General features: G+C 43.4%; 1 protein-coding gene across 2 annotated transcripts in view; it reads left to right on the top strand.

Annotated features, from left to right (window-relative positions):
- Positions 1-19,041, top strand: part of kirrel1a (kirre like nephrin family adhesion molecule 1a) — a 33,154-nt gene that overhangs the window by 9,997 nt on the left and 4,116 nt on the right. Inside the window, exons 2-14 of one of the 2 annotated variants that reach the window (XM_023396595.2) lie at positions 4,847-4,996; positions 8,595-8,744; positions 8,837-8,994; positions 9,114-9,264; positions 9,584-9,689; positions 9,995-10,143; positions 10,424-10,551; positions 11,924-12,050; positions 12,296-12,396; positions 14,321-14,537; positions 15,368-15,475; positions 15,719-15,846; positions 16,109-16,222. In XM_023396595.2, the coding sequence (XP_023252363.1) occupies positions 4,847-4,996; positions 8,595-8,744; positions 8,837-8,994; positions 9,114-9,264; positions 9,584-9,689; positions 9,995-10,143; positions 10,424-10,551; positions 11,924-12,050; positions 12,296-12,396; positions 14,321-14,537; positions 15,368-15,475; positions 15,719-15,846; positions 16,109-16,222 (1,787 nt within the window). The remainder of the gene's footprint in view (positions 1-4,846; positions 4,997-8,594; positions 8,745-8,836; positions 8,995-9,113; positions 9,265-9,583; positions 9,690-9,994; positions 10,144-10,423; positions 10,552-11,923; positions 12,051-12,295; positions 12,397-14,320; positions 14,538-15,367; positions 15,476-15,718; positions 15,847-16,108; positions 16,223-19,041) is intronic. The other variant, XM_023396596.2, reaches the window with a different exon arrangement.

Raw genomic sequence — 19,041 nt, 5'->3', positions numbered from 1 at the left:
GGGGGGGTGAAAGAGAGAGAAATAATGAGAGACCAGTGTGGCTGCCTGACTATTAATTGGATAGGTGGAGGGAGGATGAGGTCATTGAAAAATGTTTTTTCAGAAAAATGGGTGTACCGAGCACAAGGGAGGGTTTCATCAGACACACAGATGCACATACGCTCGCAGACACGCGGGTACAGAAAAACTTTTTTTGGGCAGTTACTTTACACGTCAGCTGTTGCTATGGTGACGCAAGTCTGTGATCCAGCTGAAGCGCGGGATTGGCTGGAGAGGAGCGAGGGAGAGGAAGGCAAGGGGGTGTGGGGGTGGGGGTTTGTTGGAGGGGTACAGAGGGGTATGGGGAGGGGGCCAGACACAAAGATAATTAGATCGATGCATAACAATCCATACAAATGGCATTTTATTTAATAGCATCTGATTCAATGAGGCTGAATGCCACCAGTGAACCTTTTCCCAGAACTCATCACTTCCAACCTTGTCTCCTGTCCCGTTCAGAGAGGCGAGGCAAAGCCTGTGTTTAAATGCTGAAAAGCAAGCTTTGACATTCACCACCAAACAGCAGGGTGTGTGGCAAATTAAGGAATACAGGGCATATGAACAGCACGCTTGCTAAAAATAGCCCAAACATCTTTGCATGCATATACCCTTTCAGTAATTTTCAGCAACAAATAGACGGTTCATTACCTTGCTATTAAAACAGCATCGCATGGTGCGAGAGGTGCTCTCGGGCTAAATTGCTGTGGTGGTTCACACTATGGCGGCGTGTGGCCATGCTTTTGGTGAGTCACCCGGCGAGGCAGTGCGTGCTTGCCTTTGGCTTTGTGTCTGCTTTGACAAGCCGAGGTTGGTGTCACAGTGTCTGCAGGGGCTGTTGTCCTCGGCCCCAGATTAATCCTAATCCCTTTCCAAACTTTGACTAGGGCTGTATTTAATCCCAGACTAAACTGAGACCCGTTCCCAACGGAGACGGGGATGCTCCGCCGGCTTGACGGTTTAGTCCGAGTCGTGGTGTAATCTTATGTTCAGGAAACCGCCTCTATGTGTCGATTATATGTTTGGGGTTTAGGCTGGTTATGTTTGTGTGTGTGTTGACAGGAAATGGTTAGCCCATGTGGTGAGGGTTAGGTCATCTGTGCTGCCTGTTTTTTGTGTGTGCGTGTGTTTCCATGTGCACATGGTCATGGTCACAGCTCTTTGTGACCGTGGTCTTTGTGTGGACAGGGTGCTTGGAGTCTCCTGGTGGTATCTTGGGGATCAGTGACTCAAGGAAATCAGGACACACTCTAAATTTGTCACTGCAGCATAACCCACATAATGAAAGAATACAAGCTCCCTCGCATACACTCCTTCTGCCTTGTCTTTGCTCTGGCTGCACTCTGCGTGTAGATTTCCTTGTTTGAACACACAGACACACACACACACACACACACACACACACACACAGAGACACAAGCACACACACCGTGTTGACAAGTGGTAACTGGGTAATATGGAAATCAGAAGGCGATGAGCACATGTTTAAATGAGTCAGTGTTTTCAGTCCTCAGCCTTTTGCATGGGTGTTTTCTCCACAGATTGTGTAGCCTCCACTCAGGAGTATTCACTTTGGATTATGTTTGTGGTTTACTGAGGCAGTTGAGGGAATACCTCCAGCTAGCATATCTGAGGTGTTGGAGGAGAGGATTTGCTTGCCCTCAGGCTACTGTCGAGGTTGCGGGGTAGTTTAAACCCAGCTAAACTCTCTTTACACCCATGTATATCTGAGAAAAGGCTTCTCATGCTTTTTAAGATGGTATAAATCCATGCTGTATGTGCCAGTAATTACATTACTGGCTGCATATAGGAAATGAAGGGGAAAAAAATTACCCTTTGTTTATAATGCAATTCTTCTAAAATATCTTGCTAATTATGAATTCTCCAACTCAATTACCACTTCATGAAAGGGAACACTCATAATAACAAACCCATAGAGAATTACCACCCGACTCCGGAGTCCCCCTGGATTTGCTGAATGTCTGAATACGCAAGTGCTTGCTAACATGTTAAGCCTTATCGTCTTCAAATAGATAACATGTTAGGATTGTGTTTACATCTTGGTTCAATAACAGTCAGTTATTGCATGTTTACTTACGTCTTGCAAAAATAGTGTGTGAAACAATGAGTCATTTAAAACAAATCAAGGCAAATTTGATTATTATTGGGTGAACAAAAGAAGAAATTTGAAGAAGTCACTTTGGGCTCTTACTGTTATTTGAAGCCAGTTAATGTAAGTTTGAGTAGGGGGCAGGGAGCAGTAAACTGGGTAGTAGTCATGGACCCCAGAAACATTACTTATTAAAAATCCGACACTCAAAAACTCTGTGCATGGACAATGGCTTTTTACCAGCTGAACCCCTTTAAAAAAACAGTAACAGGAGCACAAAGAATAAAAGGAAATACAGAGTTTTTTCATGTGAAATGACCAAACTGTTAGTAATTTTGGCAGAAAATTGTTCGTGCACGTAGGGTCCCATCCTTCATAGTAACAGGATGATTGAAAAGATAGGTTTTCAGGCCTTCTAAGGGTTAATCTCCTCATCATTTTCAAAAACCTTCACCAAGACACACATGAAATGAAGTCAAATAAACCAACCATAACTTAGTGTAAGAAATATATTGATTTTGTATTGCTAGAAATAAGTTGGTAGTTTCTTATTTACCTCCATACAGTCAGCTTCTTGTAGCCATTGGAAGAATCATATAACTGAACTAATGTGGTTGCCGACTGGTGAAAACATGTACTCTTGTGATGCCTTTTCATAGTGTTTTCAGTTAAATCTTTGTGACTCATTTGACATGTTTTACCTCCAAACTTCTCATAGCCAAATGGCTGTTGCTATGTTGTTTGCTATGTTGATCTTAATTCATTAATCCAGTTAATTTGGGCGTTCCTCAGGGAACAAATTAAGGGCCTCTGTTGTTTTTTTCATTGGTTCACTGCTGAATTATTCTAGGTATGCATGCGCCAAAGCTCCATCTGCATCTGATTCCCCCCCTTTTTTTTTACCAACTCCTCTATCTTCAGAATATTAATGTCAGAAGCCATTGTTGTGATTGGTAAGGGAATCTTTTTGCATGGCTGGGTTCTTTTGTATTATCAGGCGTATTATACCTCTGCAGATCACACTAAATCTAACATGATAGGGGGAGAGTGCATGTCCGTGTAAACCAAAAGGGAGGGGTAACGTGAGAGATAGGGACTGAGGGTCACGATGGGGGTGGGGGGTGGGCAGTGGGGTGCAGAGGCATATGGCAGTTGTTAAAAAAAAAGTGAGAGAGATGGGAACCTTCAGAAAAGCGCTGGAGGGCTCTGAGGGAGAAGTGTAAGGGAACGAGAGAGGGCGGGTAAGGGAAAACAAGTGATAAAAAAAGTGGAGAGGACAAGTGAGAAGGAGAGATGTAAATGGTAGGAGGTGAAGAAAGGGGAGTGAGGGAAAAAGTGAGAGAAGAAAGGGACGGGCGAACAGGGGAATGAAAAAGAGAGGGAGAGAGAAAGTGCTGGAGGGCTGATATTTAATGTGATAAATGAGTTGTGACAGTCCGCCTCTAACCCCCTTCCAACCAGCGAGGAGGAGGAACACAGAAATAGAAAGCATTATGGGTAAAATGACATATACAGCATTATATATGTATATAGAAAGAAGGAGGCATGTACATACTGGAGTAAGGGAGAGGTAGAGGAAAATCAGAGTGGCAAAAGGACATTCATAGACAGCATTATAGATGTACCAAGTGAAAGAGGCGAGTGGGGATGCATACATATAGAGGGAAAAGCAGAGAGTGAAGGAAAGCAATTTGGGTAAAGGACATACAACATTATAGAGAGAGAACAGAGGGAGAGAGGTAATGGCAGAGGAGGAGGAGGAAGAGGAGGGTGGGGGGGTGTACAATGCAGCATTGGGTTAATGATCTACTGTACGATATTCTTCGAAATAACAAGTGGGAGAGAGGAGAAAAATGAAAGCGAGAGACAGAATGGAGAGTATGAAAATTTAAAGGGAGATGCAAATCCTCCACAGTGATTGCCTCTCTTCTATTATACGAGTGTCATTTCTTCAAGGGACAGCTAATTACAACTTGTCATCATACAGTGTGGAACAATAGCAGAGAGGGTCTTTTTTTTTTTTTTTTTCCCTGGTATTAGACAGTTGGTCGGTGGGCCAGCACGGCGCTGGGCTATCTGCTGTGGCAGTGGACTACAGACTGGAGGGAGAGAGTCTAGTAGACAATGACAGCCACTGTAGTTTTGGTTTGGGGAGTGGAAGCCTGTGAGATGACTCATAGGGAGGAATGAAGAGGGGAGAAACAAGAGAGGAGAGGAGAGGGAGGGACGGAGAGTTTTGAAGAAATAAAAGTCAGGAGCGAGAAGAAAAGGGGTGTGAGAGACCCTATGGCTGAAGTTGTGTGTTTGATCTCCCAGCTCCTCTCTCTCTCCTGAGTCAGCATTAACCGCCTCTTCCTCTTCGTTCTCTCTCTTTCTTCTCCCCCAACTCTGTTCTGATTTCCTCTTCTTCGACACCTCTGTCTTTCCATGCCGTTCCTCACTCCTCGGCGCTACGGTTAATGGCCGCAAGCCACCGTGTGATCAAAGGTGGCAATCGTGGCGTTCCACCGCTGCCAGAGGGAAACGCAGTCACTAATCAATTAACCACAAAACCAAAGATACAATAACATGCTATAACCTTGTTTTTGTTTTTTGGGGTTTTTTGGTTTTTTTTTTTACACAAACTTTCCTGCAGTGTGTACACGAGAAAGTCGCTAACCTATCCCTCTCTTTAATCCCCAATCTCCTCTATCTCTCCAGTGTGGACAGCGAGGTTCTCTCAGGAGCCAGCAGACCAGTCGGTGGTGCGGGGCCAGAGGGTGATCCTGTCCTGTGTTGTCTTCAACTACTCGGGCATTGTTCAGTGGACCAAAGATGGCCTGGCTCTGGGCATCGGAGAAGACCTGCAGGGTGAGGCATCATAAAGCCTCCGCAGGCTTCCTTCACTGTGTTCAGCAAGTGACTAAGACGGGCTTTTCAAAGCTGATTATGATATCATAGGATGGGAGCAGCTGATAGGCAAAATGTTATGCTGCATGTTTAGAGCTAGAGAAGTTTTTTTTTCTTTCTGTTTCTCTACGCCACTCACTCATTTATCCTGTTATACAGTACCACATTTCAGGGTGCAGAGGGATATACAAAGCCTTTGACATGCTTGGTACAGTGTTGCTTTGAGCTAAATGCTAACCGCAGCAGTATTTTTATTGTCACACTACCACAACACCACCGCGCCAAGTGCATGCAGGCTAGTTAGCAAGAGAGCGGTCAAGTTGAGTTGGCAGAGTTAGCAAAAAGTGCGAAATAGTGTTAAATAAAAAACAAACCACAGTTGGTGGTGACGATGTCAGGTAGAGCTGGAATCTGCCACTGATTTCTAGAATCGATTCAATTCCAATTCACAAGGTCCTGATTCATGTTGCTTAGATATGACTGTGGTTCTCAGAGGAAGTGATGCTGTAAATTGAACCGCTAACCTGGTGCATTATTCAAAATGCATATTTACATCAAGAATGGACACAAAGAAGTTACATTTATGCACTTTCTATTTAACATGACCAACAGTTTAGACACATCTGAAGAAATAATAGACAGGTAAATAATGTGTGATGCTAATCTAGCGGCACCGACTACAGTGTGTACCGACGGCTTCTTCTTGCACATCTTGCGTATGGCTCTGATTTTGTCCAGCTCTTAGCTGTCTCTCCATAGTTTTTAAATGAGAACAGCAACCACACATCTGCCTTTAGACTCGCAGGCGCCTTCGGTGGAGCTGCGCCTGCCATGTTTTTGTCTCTTCGCATGACCAGATCTCATTGCGCGTGAAGGGTGGTCATGCGAGACTATCACACATTCAGAGGAGACTGTATGAGGCTCATATTAAAATAATGAAAGGTGAATCAATATTGGGTTATTATATTTGAATTGGAAAATCGATTTCTTCAACCCAGCCCCAATGACAGGAAACCTAAGCTCATGTGGCGGGGCGATGCGGGTACGCAGGAACCACTGGTTTAGATCAAGTATGATTGAACCTTAAGAGACAGGGAGGCGAAACAGTCATAATGGAAGCTGAGTAACTGTAATGAACCTCTGTAAGGTGAATAGTTACATTTCCTATGACTTGCTGGGCTTTGCATTTCCACTGGCTACCATTCGACCTACAGTCCAACAAAAAACATCTTTTTATCAGCAGATAATTTTGCAAAGAGTTTTTTACTGAGACAGAGCTAACTCTGCTCTTTGTTAGCATTTGGTTTTTCCCAAATGCTAACAAAGCAGAACTCTTTTGCAGCATTTTTGAATCATACACAGCCAGACCAGTGTTTGCATGACATTGCGTGTTTGTAACTGCGGTGGCTAATGTATGCTGACAATTTTTTTTTTTTTTTTTTTGTTGCTGATTGTTTTAGTTACAGCTAGATTGAGCCAACGGAGCATTTTTCCCAGGAGATGATGGAGGCTGTCATGCTACTGAAAGACAGCTTAACTACTACAGCAGCCATCCCATCACATCACACTGTGACACACTGTGCACTTGTTTAGGTCGATGTTTAATTTGGCTGCCTCCTGCACGTGCCCTCAAATGTTTTGAAGGGAAATTCTACGCTCCCTCGGGGCAACTCGGTCGAGGAGCATCACATCATCACCTTTGTCACAAAAGCAGTGGGTGATACTGATTGGCTAATATCTGATTTTTATTGAAAGGCAGATTCATCGACTAATATATCACCCTCAGCTCTCTGCGCTTCCTCCTCTCTGGTCTTTCTCTTGTCCCATAGTGATGAAATCTTGAGTTTGATTTATTAAATCCGCCGCTTTCTCTCCGTCTGTCAGCGACAGTAATAAGACACAGCTTCTCTGACTTTGACAAAACTTGGGGGAATGATGCATCTCCAATCGCTGCATCGCAGCATTTGCAGAATTGCACTGATTAGCCCAAAGGGGACTGTGCAATCACCGGTCAAAACAAGTGGGCATATTTTGAAGTGATTGGTCCAGAGGGAGCCTGCATCATTTGTGACATGCTGTTGCCTTGTATTTTCTTTGTCTTATTGTTTTCAACCCAGACTTTTGTGCTTAATATTCTTGTTTTTCTTTTTGTTTTTGTTTAATTTCCTCTCCCATTCCTCTGCTTCCTCTGTTACTTTTCACCATTCTTCTTCGCTCTCCTCTCCTCTCCTCTCCTCTCCTCTCCTCTCCTCTCCTCCTGTCTGTCATGCTATTCCTTTGTGACCTCCTCATCTGAGATCCCTTGTTCCCCTCTCTCCCTCTTGCTCTCCTTCTTTCTTGTACCTCTGTTGTACTGAGCCCTCTCTACTATTCTTCATTTAACTTCTCTGCCTTGTCTCTCTCTCTTTCTCTCTCTCTCTTACCTTCATCTTGTTTGACACACTCTCAGTTCAGGCTCTCCTCTCTCTGTCAGCCCCTCTCTCCCTTCTTCCTCTCCTTCCCTCTGTCCTCGTCTGTCCCCTTCTCCATTCTTTCTGTCTCTGCCTTCCCCTCTTTTAATCATATTGTTACTGTAATGGTCCAGTGCTTCAAGCCAAAGCTTTTAAATAAAAACATGTGAATGAGCACTGGCCGCTTCATGCACACATACACTCCAGTGGGTGTGCATGTGTGTATGTTTGTGTATGAGCCTCCGTCCCCCCCGCCCCCCTTTCTCTGGGCTTTTCATACGCTTTCTCGCTCTCCACATTTCACATGCAAATGCACGCATATACAGGGGCACACACATGCACACACGCATGCAGGAACAAGGACACACAAGGTTAGGCAAGCGGCACGGCTCAGTTCAGACGCCGCACATGGAAACGGCGGCGGGGGAATTTCACATGCGATCTGCGTCTGGGCAGCAAACATGAATTCTGCACCATGGACTGGAGTCGGTTTGAGTCCTCTAAAACGTTGTTGTCATAATGCATTCACCCCCCACCCCCCACCCCCCAATGGTGAAAGAGAGCGTGGGTGCCACCTAATGGTGAGAATGTACAGCAGTGACACAGCTGGGGCTGTGTGTGGTGAATGGGGGAAGGGAAAGAGAGGACTGGAGAGGCCGTGTTGTGTGTGTGAGTGCGCGTGTGTGTGTGTGTGTGTGTGTGTGTGTGTGTGTGTGTGTGAATGTGTATGTTTGGTCATGTGTTTGTGTTTGTGCACATCTATAGCATCATGTGGCCTCGCGTCTCTCTGGTGTCATTTACCCTGATGAAGAAAAAGTCGTGTTACTGCTCCGTGCGTGACACAGATCTGTTGTTGTCTTATCGGCATGAACTGCAACAAGCTGTGTGTGGATCCTGAGACGGGATGATGTATTTGAAGATATAGTGACTTAAAATTCACTTAAAAACAGCATTAACACAGAGGACTACCAGTAGGAGAAAGTAAAGTCTCATGATAATAATGTAACTTTAAAATTGTTATAAAAAAAAAACACCCAAATGTTTGTGTTGTGTTATAATTTAACTCTTAATCTCCTGTGTGTGTGTGTGTGTGTGTGTGTGTGTTCCAGCCTGGCCCAGGTACCGTGTGTTGCGTGTGCAGGAATTGGGGCAATACAACCTGGAGATCCTGTCAGCTGATCTGTCTGATGACTCCCTGTACGAGTGTCAGGCCCCCGACGCCGCACTGAGGTCCAGGAGGGCCAAACTCACCGTCCTCAGTACGTCTGAGCGCATGTGCGTCTGCGTGTGTGTCAACCTGAGATGTTGTCTGTTGTCTCTTAACACTGCCCCTTCTCTCTTCCTGCTCCAGTCCCCCCAGATGACCCGGTGATTGATGGGGGTCCGGAGGTGCTGCTGAATGCGGGGGAGTCCTACAACCTCAGCTGCGTGTCTCGCGGGGCCAAACCGCCGTCTATGATCGAGTGGCTTAAAGATGGCCTGCCTGTGGATGGGGCTGCCAGCACCACTGTATGTCGAAGCCACATGTGCAACCAGACACACTGAACGCACGGGTTCATGAACTCTTACAACATTTTGTCGTCTTTTTTTTTTTTTTTAACCTTTGTCCGTCTTCCTCCGCCCCTCAGGAGGTGCTTCCAGACAGGAAGAGGGTGACCACACGCAGCTACCTGCCCATCCAGCCCGTGGACACCGACACTGGGAGGAACTACAGCTGTGTGGCCACCAACCTGGCTATTCCCACTGGCAAAAGCACAACTGTCACCCTCAACGTCCACCGTAAGCAATGATGCTACGATGTGATATCGCTTCTTTTTTAATATATTATAGTTTCCACAATGAAATATAGTTATATGGCAAAAGAAAAGACTTATTACACGACCATTAAACAATTATGTCACCTTTCCTACGACTACATAACTTGTTATTATCACATCTGGCTCATTAAAAGGCTAAATGTTTTTATAGCTATTACTAAGTGATACACGGCAGCCATTTTGCATTAACCTATCCTCCAGATTGAAGCATACATTAGATGTAGTAATGCTGTTTTATGGGACTCTCCCTCTCTCTCTGTCTCTCTCTCTCTCTCTTCCAGATCAACCGACAGTTACCTTGTCCATTGAGCCTCGCTCTGTCCTGGAGGGGGAAAGAGTCACCTTCACCTGCCAGGCTCACGCCAACCCTCCTATTATGGGCTACAGGTCTGCGTCCACATACAAGCACGTTCTCGTTTTCAACGGGCCTCTTAAAGCAACAGTTACCTGTCCAAACTGCATGACAGAAATGTTGTGTCACTTTTTTGATTTAGCTTTAAAACACAGGTTTTTCATACGTTGTTTCTTTCTTTTCCTGTGAAAAGATTGGTATTCTTAAATCTGCATGAATTGGTCATAACATGCAAATACATGTAGAGTTTCAATTTTTGTGGATTCTATTTGTGTCACATATTCATATAAAGATATGTATGTTTTTCGGGTGCATTAAATGTCGTGTGTTTAAATCCTAGGTGGGCCAAGGGTGGCGTGGTGCTGCAGGGTGCCAGGGAGAGTGTGTTCACCACCAAGGCGGACCACTCCTTCTTCACCGAGCCCGTCTCATGTCTGGTTTTCAACGCTGTGGGGAAGACCAACGTCAGCATCCTGGTTGACGTGCACTGTGAGTTACTAAAATCCTGACTCATATCGCAGTATCTGTCAAAATGATCACGTTATATTTTGCGTATCGTTCAGCCCTACCGGTGAGTCACACAACACTCATCTCACCTCGTTCCATCACTTGTGGCCCACTTCACTCACTCCAGTCTGGAGTCAGAGGGATAAAACACACCTTTGTTGTGTTTCTTTTCTCTCAGCAGCATCTCCTCTTTTAGTCCTACTGCATTATTACTCAAACACAAGAAAGAACAACCCTCTCGCTCTCTCTTTTTTGTCTCCAGTCGGTCCGATCCTGTTGGTGGAGCCGCAGCCAAAAACAGTGGATGTCGACTCTGATGTCACCCTCAACTGCAAATGGGCTGGAAACCCTCCGCTCACGCTCACCTGGTTCAAAAAGGGGTCAAACATGGTAAGGAGCTAAGAGCCCACGCGTTACACGTTTCCTCTGTTGCTGTGTTCACACTATTTTTACAGTTCACACGTTCGTCATCCTGTGTTTACAAAAGCAGCCTGAGTGTTACCTTGTCTGCACACGTAGATATCTCTTCTCTTTTAACCTTTCATGACCTCTTTTTTTTTCATTTTCAGCTTTTCTTTTCTCCGATATTCCTTTATCACTAAAGGTTGAATTAGATTTGACTGACTGTAATATAGTCCTTCTATCCTGTATTATAATATGTGTAGTGTAGTCCTACTAAATTTGAATGTAGCGGCAGAAACACAGGGCAAAGTTTAGAAGGATTTAAGATGACATCATACACTGTTTGGCAGCCACAATGGTGGTCTTGAACAACCATTTTTAACATTTAGAAATGGTATAAGTTCATATTTGTGTATGTAGGTATGATGTGACATATTGTCTACAGAAAGCATGTTGAGAAAAGAAGGGTTCTAGGCCATGCTGTTCATGATGTTCTCAGTTTTTCTCTAAGTAAAGAATTGCAAAAAAAAAAAAAGAATGAAAACGAAGAAGTATATTTCCCACAATGTCAAACTTTAGCCTCTCTGTTCTATTTTTGAGTTCAATTCAGTTTGAGTTTTGTAAAAATCAGTTTTTACTTAAGTTAACCATCACTGTTTTTTCATTAGCATCTAATTGTGTTACACCTACCAGAAGCTAAAGACATGGCAAGTAGGTGTATGTACACGTTAGCATTGCTTGCTAATGACACACTAGCTCGTTGGCTAATAAACAGTCTGTTCAGGTTAACTTGAGTAGCTTAGTAGAGGTTTCTGGCACAGGTTCAGCTATTTCCAGGTGCATGGAGGAAGGATACAGTCTAAAGTCTACCTGTACTGACTGATGTTAAGCTAATGTAGCATTTTGTTTTAGATACCAGGACTACAGACAAGACATTTACACTATGGTCTGATTTGGCCTTCACTCACACACATCTCTATAATCTGTCTTGTTCACCTATTTCTCTCTCTCTTGCTAGATGGTGACATATTTAGCCATAATTTTCACACAGCTAATTTTCTGATGGATGATGGTTGCTAGGCAACTGCAGAACCTTTGTGACTGGTTAAAAGCAGATGTGCAGGTTTGCATTGTTAGCCAGTTGGGGTCAGAGTAGTACATATAACACATATACTGAAATTAGGCCAGACATCCACATACGCAACATGAAATAATAAGGTATACAGGCGGAGGTAGAATAGAGCATTAGCCTCTCCTCTACTTATGTGCATGTGGGCTTTTGTTTTGTTTATCCCCTCCTGTTGTTTAGCAGATTTGCCTTGTTTATATTTGTGTCATTTTTTTTTTCACTCCCCCACAGGTTCTGAGTAACAGCAACCAGCTGTATCTGAAGTCGGTGAGCCAGGCGGACGCCGGCCAGTATGTATGCAAGGCCATCGTCCCACGGATTGGAGTAGGAGAGACTGAGGTCACGCTCACAGTCAACGGTCAGAAAACAGCCACGTAATTTAATGTATCGCTGCTCGTAGATGAAAATCTTATGCTTTCGAAAAGGTCAGCTTGTCAGTAATTGAAAAAAAAAAAAGAAAAAAAGTTGTGTCTTCAAAGTGGAGGCCGTTTATTTTTTAAAGTCATACAATTTCCTCTTGAATAGGCCTGGTAAGGTTTTTTACAGTTTGCTGTATTTTACTGTGACATACTCTCACGTGTCCTGTCGTTTTGACCAATGCAGGTCCTCCCATCATCTCCAGTGATCCAGCCCAGTATGCAGTAAGAGGGGAGAGAGGAGAGGTGAAGTGCTACATAGCCAGTACACCTCCCCCAGATAAGATTGTAAGTGAAAAGATGAGAAAATGTAAAAAAAAAAAGAAAAAAAGATGGCACCAAACACGCTATTAAAATTTCAAAATTCAAGCTCTGCATCATTTATTCACACTTAAAAAAAAAAAAGTCAAACAAGGAAAAGCTTTGGTCACAAAGAGCATGAGGTTGTAATTTTCAGTCTTACAGCGATTTGTATTTTACTGTTACTGTACCTTCACTGTTCCTAACTGGCTCCACTCCTGCACGGTAAATGCTTTTAGCCACTGTCCCCTTTTTTCGTTCTGAGTTGGTGACTCACCCTTAAACTCTCCCAGAATGTTCCTCCATCCCATCACATAAACAAACCAACACTAACACTAAGCCGGTCCGCTTTTAGCTCCTGCGTCAGAAATCAGCTCGGATGCTTTCTCCGCTCGGCTGTATCACACAGACGCAGTAGTAGTAGTTCCTCGGCTCCCAGGGCCTCTGTGACTGATCCGTCCTGACTCGCAGTGCGCGCTCCTAATGCAAGTGGCAGAGGTGGGGACAGAAAAAGATTTATAAAATATAAAGGACGGGAGAGGAACAGTTGTCCCAGTAAACGCCTCAGCCAGGAGATTCTCCTTCTCTGGAATAAGTGGGCAGATTATGGGAACATGTGGGCTTATACATAATTAACTTGCTTTAGTACAGTACTTCAATGCTGAATAATAGAGCTGCTTTTAGTGGCTTTAAAGTTGGAGAATGTGCAAGATTCACAGTCACCCCCCCCCGCTCCCTCCCCGCTTCTGTCTGCAGAAACATCCAAACTGTTGCTGGTCCTAGGAAGTCATGCAATGTGTGTGTCTAACATGCAAGTGTGTAAATTTTGTGTCAGAGTTGGACAGTTATATATGGCTTTTCACTTAATATCATATCAACCAGTCACTCTGACATGAGGAAATACTTTAAACCTGTAATCAAATAGTTTTTTGATTTAAATATCCAGTTATGTTTTTTTTATCCTTTATTTTGAAGATTTCTGAAAGTTATACACAATATATTTTATATATTATATATTATATTATATATAGACACAAGATAACAACCCATTAAACCACACAGAAAGGAATTATTTGACATTCTGGGTAGCTTCTCTGTAGCTTCACCTTTAGCGTACACATGTGAGATTAGCATCAATCTTCTTATTTGACTCTTAACAAGACGGCGAATAAGCAAATCTCCCAAAACTGTTCCTTTAAAGCATTTTAATATTTTTAAGTTTATAAATATACTTTAAGTTTGGAGGTCTCCCCGATGTTTGCTTGAGTTATTGTTGCCAAATATTTCAGACATTTTATCTACATGAAATAAAATGGGTGCAGCATAAAATTTCCCACATCCACATTACATCTGGGACAGGCTAAAGAATTCATTTGTAGTCTCAGATACAATCTATTCTAAAATGAAATGTAATTCCTGCGTCTACTCTTTGTTTGCTAAAACAAATTCATCCTCAAGACTCAAGTTAAGATCTTCTCCCCATGTCACTTATGTTTAAGTGTTCATTAATGGCCTAGTGTATGTGTGCCTGAGTCAGTCAATATCATGACTCAACATACAGTGTCACATGATGTGCAAAATCTCTCTCATATTGCGTTTATGACAAGTGTGACATGTTAAATAAAGCACATTAATGTGTGATTTGGTAATTTACTGTCTACAGTATTTTTATATGTATGTATTATAGCTCTGTTTGAAGTGGGTTGGTTTTTACTGGTAGACTGAAGTGAGTGGAGGGAAATTCTGAAAGCATGTGGGTCAGAAGGGATTCAGAAAATTTGAATTATTTATTGTTATTAATTATTTAAATTACTAATGATAAATGGAATTTAGTCACACAACCTCCATGAGTATAATAAATGTATTCCAAGTATGTCTTAACTAAATGTGTGTGTGTGTGTGTGTGTTGCAGGTGTGGGCGTGGAAGGAGAACGTGTGGGAGAAGGAGAAGGGGACGCTTCTGGAGAGGTACACGGTGGAGCAGAGCAAATCGTCAGCCGAGGGCGGCGGCGTCCTCTCTACCCTCACCATCAACAACGTGATGGAGTCCGACTTCCTGTCCACCTACAACTGCACGGCCTGGAACTCGTTCGGCCCTGGCACCATGATCATCACGCTGGAGGAGACGGGTGCGTTGTGAATCCCACACTGGATCTGCCTTGTGAATTTGGGATGAGACAAGCAGCAGCACGCTCTGACAATATATACCCTGATTGTACACTGAGTAGGACCCCCCCATGGCAATATTGGATTCTTGCATTAACGCAATGAAGTATTTTGATCAATCAGGTACTCAGTTCACTCGATTAACCAAAAACAGACCCGCCTGTTTCATCATCGAGATTGAGAAAACTTATTTGCGATATCAAAAGAAATAAACGGTTCTGCAGGCGGTTGATATCGTATATTCACTTTAATAGTAACGTTGTGGTCCTCAGACCGTCGTCTTGTAAAAGCGATCCTCAGACCTCTGGACTGAATCACTGCACATGCATTTTGAGTTTATGATCTGTTGCTTTGGTCTGTGAGACTATTCGTATATCCTGATATTGACACCCCAATATAAAGTTACATCCTCTGTGAAATGTGAGATGCCGAAGTGGGAAAAGAATAGCTTCAATCTCAGGTGATTTGACTCAGTAGCAAGTGACGTCCAATGTCTCACTCTCATTGATTTGTCAGTGAATTTGCGTGATGCTTTGTACTTTGAGACACCAAAAAGACAAGAAGCAATTTATCTCATGTAGTCTGAATCTGAAATCCATTTGTGCCCAACACCAGAATTTAATCTGGACAAATAGCACAAATTTACATTGTCTCAGTAACTGAGGTTGAGGTACCTTTGTGTGATTTAAGGTTCATAAGATTGTGGTATTTCTCACATTAAAATCTTGATTGTGCAATCCCCCAACTCACTATTTCTCTCTGTCTCTCTCTCTCTCTCTCTCTCACTTTTCAGAGGAGGTCCCGGTGGGAATAATCGCTGGCGGTACAGTGGGCTCCACCATCCTCTTGTTCATCTTCCTGCTCGTCCTCGTTCTCATCTTCTACCGGCAGCGCAAAGGCAGTGAGTCATACTCTCCGTGCGCTTTACTCATAAGTACAGCAGAAGTTTTCACGCTTGTGGTTTTTTAAACGCTCATCGCTACACGTCGCGAGCAAAACCGAAGGAAACTACTTCCCCTGCACCGTCTGGATCTAGGTTCCCCTCTGAACTCGCTCCCCCGGCTCGTGAAAACACATGCCGGCCCCCCGAGATCGCGTGTGTCCAGCTGTATTCAACCTTGCCGTGTGTGTGTTTTGCTTCCAGGTCGGCGCGGGGTCACGCTGGGTAAGCCCGACATCAAGGTGGAGACCATAAACAAGGAGACCCACAGCTTAGAGGAGGACTCCGGCAGCGTGTCCACGGCTTCGCGCATGGTCAAAGCCATGTACTCGGTGAGCAGGGACACTGTTTACACAGCCTGTAGCTGTAGAAAAAAAACCTCAGATTAACTCAGTAACCTCTCCCTGCGCTACACCTTTTGACTAAAACACACTCAATGCTTTCCCCTTTTTAACACTTTTAATCCCGTTCTCTCTTTTCCTGTCACACTCTGTTACCTCCTTCCCTCCTCTCTTTTGTTATGGCACCTTCTCTCCTCCTTTTTTTTTTTTTTTTTGGTTTTGTTTTGTTTTGTTTTCTTGTTTGACGGTTTAGTTTCTCCCCTCTGTGTCCTTCTCTCCCTCCAATCAGCCCTTTAAGGATGACATAGAGCTCAAGTCTGACCTCCGCAGCGACACCCTGGACACCCGCCAGGAGTACGACCTAAAGGTGAGAGCACAGAAACACTCACTTCTATCAATCCCATGTCTAAACAAACTGATTTTTTTCTTACTAAAAGACTCACAAAAACACATACAAATGATATAGAGCCAGGATAAAGACAACGCTGACATGAGAGTGGTCTCGTTGACTTCATTTTGGAGCAAGGTTTCAATCTAATTATACCTCAAAGGGCTGCAAATATCCTAATCATTACTGACATGGTGACTCTTGAGTGATGACCTTCATCCAGTGATGTACAGTGTTGTTGTCACCTAGGATGACACTCAGAGTACCTTACAGGCTGAAAGAAACTGACTCAGAGGATCTGCGTACTGACATTTCTCTACTGGAACGAACCCTCGGTTATAAATATTTGATCTCCAAATGAGTCCATTGATTGATTGCAGCATCTCGTGTCATCACCGCCGTAACGGAGGTGATCAATCACCCACCAGTGGAAGTATAAACAAGTGTTTCCATAAGTGAAAGTTCGTGGCGGTTTCACCACCATTTTTAAATCTTAAACTAAACATTTTCTGAAGGCTGATTCAAGAAATCCATTACAAAACCCTCTAGAGGGGGCACATGTGCATACAGAAGAGTCAGGAGTAAACACAGGAGAGGGATTTGAATAAACAGCTGCAATCTGGTTTGGGCTACAGTCGTCAGACAGCTGACAGACATCAAGGACAGAATCAAACTGGCAAGTGACTCCAAGTAAAACTGGTGAACAAACTGGTGTCAGGAGCAAAGTTTCTACCAATTATCTAATTTCTAAATAATGAATATAAACAGTAGGGGTGTCGTTATTGATAACTCGCTCTTTTTCTTTCACATCTTCTCCTCAGAGGTTATTGTTGATTCGCTCCAGTGGCTTATTAACCTCATGAAAAACCTCTTAAGTCTTTTATTGCAGTGTTTTAAAGCTGAGTTGTTAAAATCCTGATGATGATAAAAACTAGCGTAAATGTTATTCAGTTGCTATTGCCCCTTCATTTGATCGGCACGGGCAGGATTTTGAAAATCTCTAAAACGTTGGCAGCTGACATCCGACCCCAGAACAGTACAGAGGCCGAACGATGCCTTCTCAGAGCGCTGTTTATTCTAATGAGAACCATGGAACATTCAAGACTGAACTGAAAGCAGGAGAAACATGCATTCTTAATGTTTTTAAAAAATCATTTAATTTTATTTATGTGTATATTTTTTTTCTTATAATTCAATTTTTGACCAAAATTGAACTGTTTTGCAAATGATTTGTCAGCCCACTTGCAATAACTTTGTGCCCCTCTGGTGGGCCGCAGCCCACAGGTTGGGATCCGCTGATCTAGTAACTATTTTACTGTACAGGAGGATTATTCAATTAAAAATCAAAAAGTTTACTTTGACAACATTTTCTCAAGCAAAGGTCCGGAACAATCTCAGCATGTCCTCTTCTTTTTCTTTCCCTCTTCTATATCACTTTCCACACTTACTTCATCCCTCACTGTGTGTGTGTGTGTGTGTGTGTGTATACCTCAGTGACTGACTCCTTTCGCAGTGATTGGCTGAGTAGCGCCAAGCGTTACCTGCGCTGTAAAGGCTAGAAGAGCTGCTCCAGTTAAAATAGAAAACGCTCCGTCAAAATGTGATAATTCTCAATAATATACAGGTTATACTGTACGTCTGTTAGTGACCTCTGCTGTACGGTGTATATACAGTGAGCCCTGACTGCTGTGAGCCAACAAGCATGACTTATCATGACTATTCCTCCGTATCAACACAAACCTCCCTCTCAGCACAGCTGTGTTAGACCTCTGTCTGTCCTTTAGTTTCCCTCTTTCTACCATATATATCCAGTTCGGGTTGATGTGTTTATTTATTGGCATCATCTGCCTTGTTTTTTTTTCTTTTTCTGGGCAACATGTTGTTGGCTGTGAAGCAGAGAAGAAACCCTCACTAGAAGGATTTTTCTGATTTTCAGCCAGGTCGTCATTTGGACTAATCAACAAAAGCAGACTTTCATGTGCCGGTAGTGTGTTTGTAGGAATTCTTTGTGAGAATAACAGAGTAGGATATTTAACACAGGAATGTTTTTGCAGTGCAGTCAGACTTTTTTTTTTGTTTTTTAATTGCTGGATGTCCTTCTGTCTTCTCTGCCCTTCACTCTCAACTGTGAGGAACTAGCTTCTCTGATTACTTAGAAATTTGGCTCGCTCATCTCCAAGATATTTAAAGACAGCACGGGGAAAAAAAAACAAAAAAACTCAAATTGAAAAAGAACAAAGGAAGTTCAGGCGTATTATGCCCATTCAGCCGGCATGAATCATTTATACATTTTGACACCGTGGGGTTGGGCTAAGGTGATGAATGTATTTTCACGCGTGAAGCTGCCAAAATGTTCTGCTGAAACTCCCCCCCATGAATATTTTGTGAGGGCAAACACGCCACCCCTCTAGCTGGAGTGCTGCCTTGGATCACTTTGAAGAAATACAGACATGAATCCACCCCAGGAGGTGGTTAGATCACCCCGACAACAGCCTCAGCCAGACTGCTTTTTCTTTTTCTTTTTTTTTCCTTCTTCTCTTCTTCTCGCTGCCTGAAGCACCAAAGAAACGAAACAAAGTCGGGTGGGGGGGGGGGGGGGGAGAAGTCTGCGTACGTGAGAGATGATCAGATGGGAGAATCATGTCAGAAATAGCAGTAAAGCAACAGGGGTAATGAGCAGGGAGCGTATCCTTCTTTCACCCAGACAACCTGAGGTCGACCCTGCATGTTGGCAGGGATCCACTCCGCTAAAGAGGCCTGGAGTAAAACATGGGCATTTAAATATCCGATTTTTCTTG

The sequence above is a fragment of the Seriola lalandi genome, unplaced genomic scaffold (assembly GCF_002814215.2).
Source record: "Seriola lalandi dorsalis isolate HSWRI2012SDOR001 ecotype SW California unplaced genomic scaffold, Sedor1 jcf7180002054979, whole genome shotgun sequence".
In the NCBI taxonomy this organism is placed as follows: domain Eukaryota; kingdom Metazoa; phylum Chordata; class Actinopteri; order Carangiformes; family Carangidae; genus Seriola; species Seriola lalandi.
Note: the sequence above shows the minus strand (reverse complement) of the source record. Positions and strands in the feature narration are given on the sequence as shown.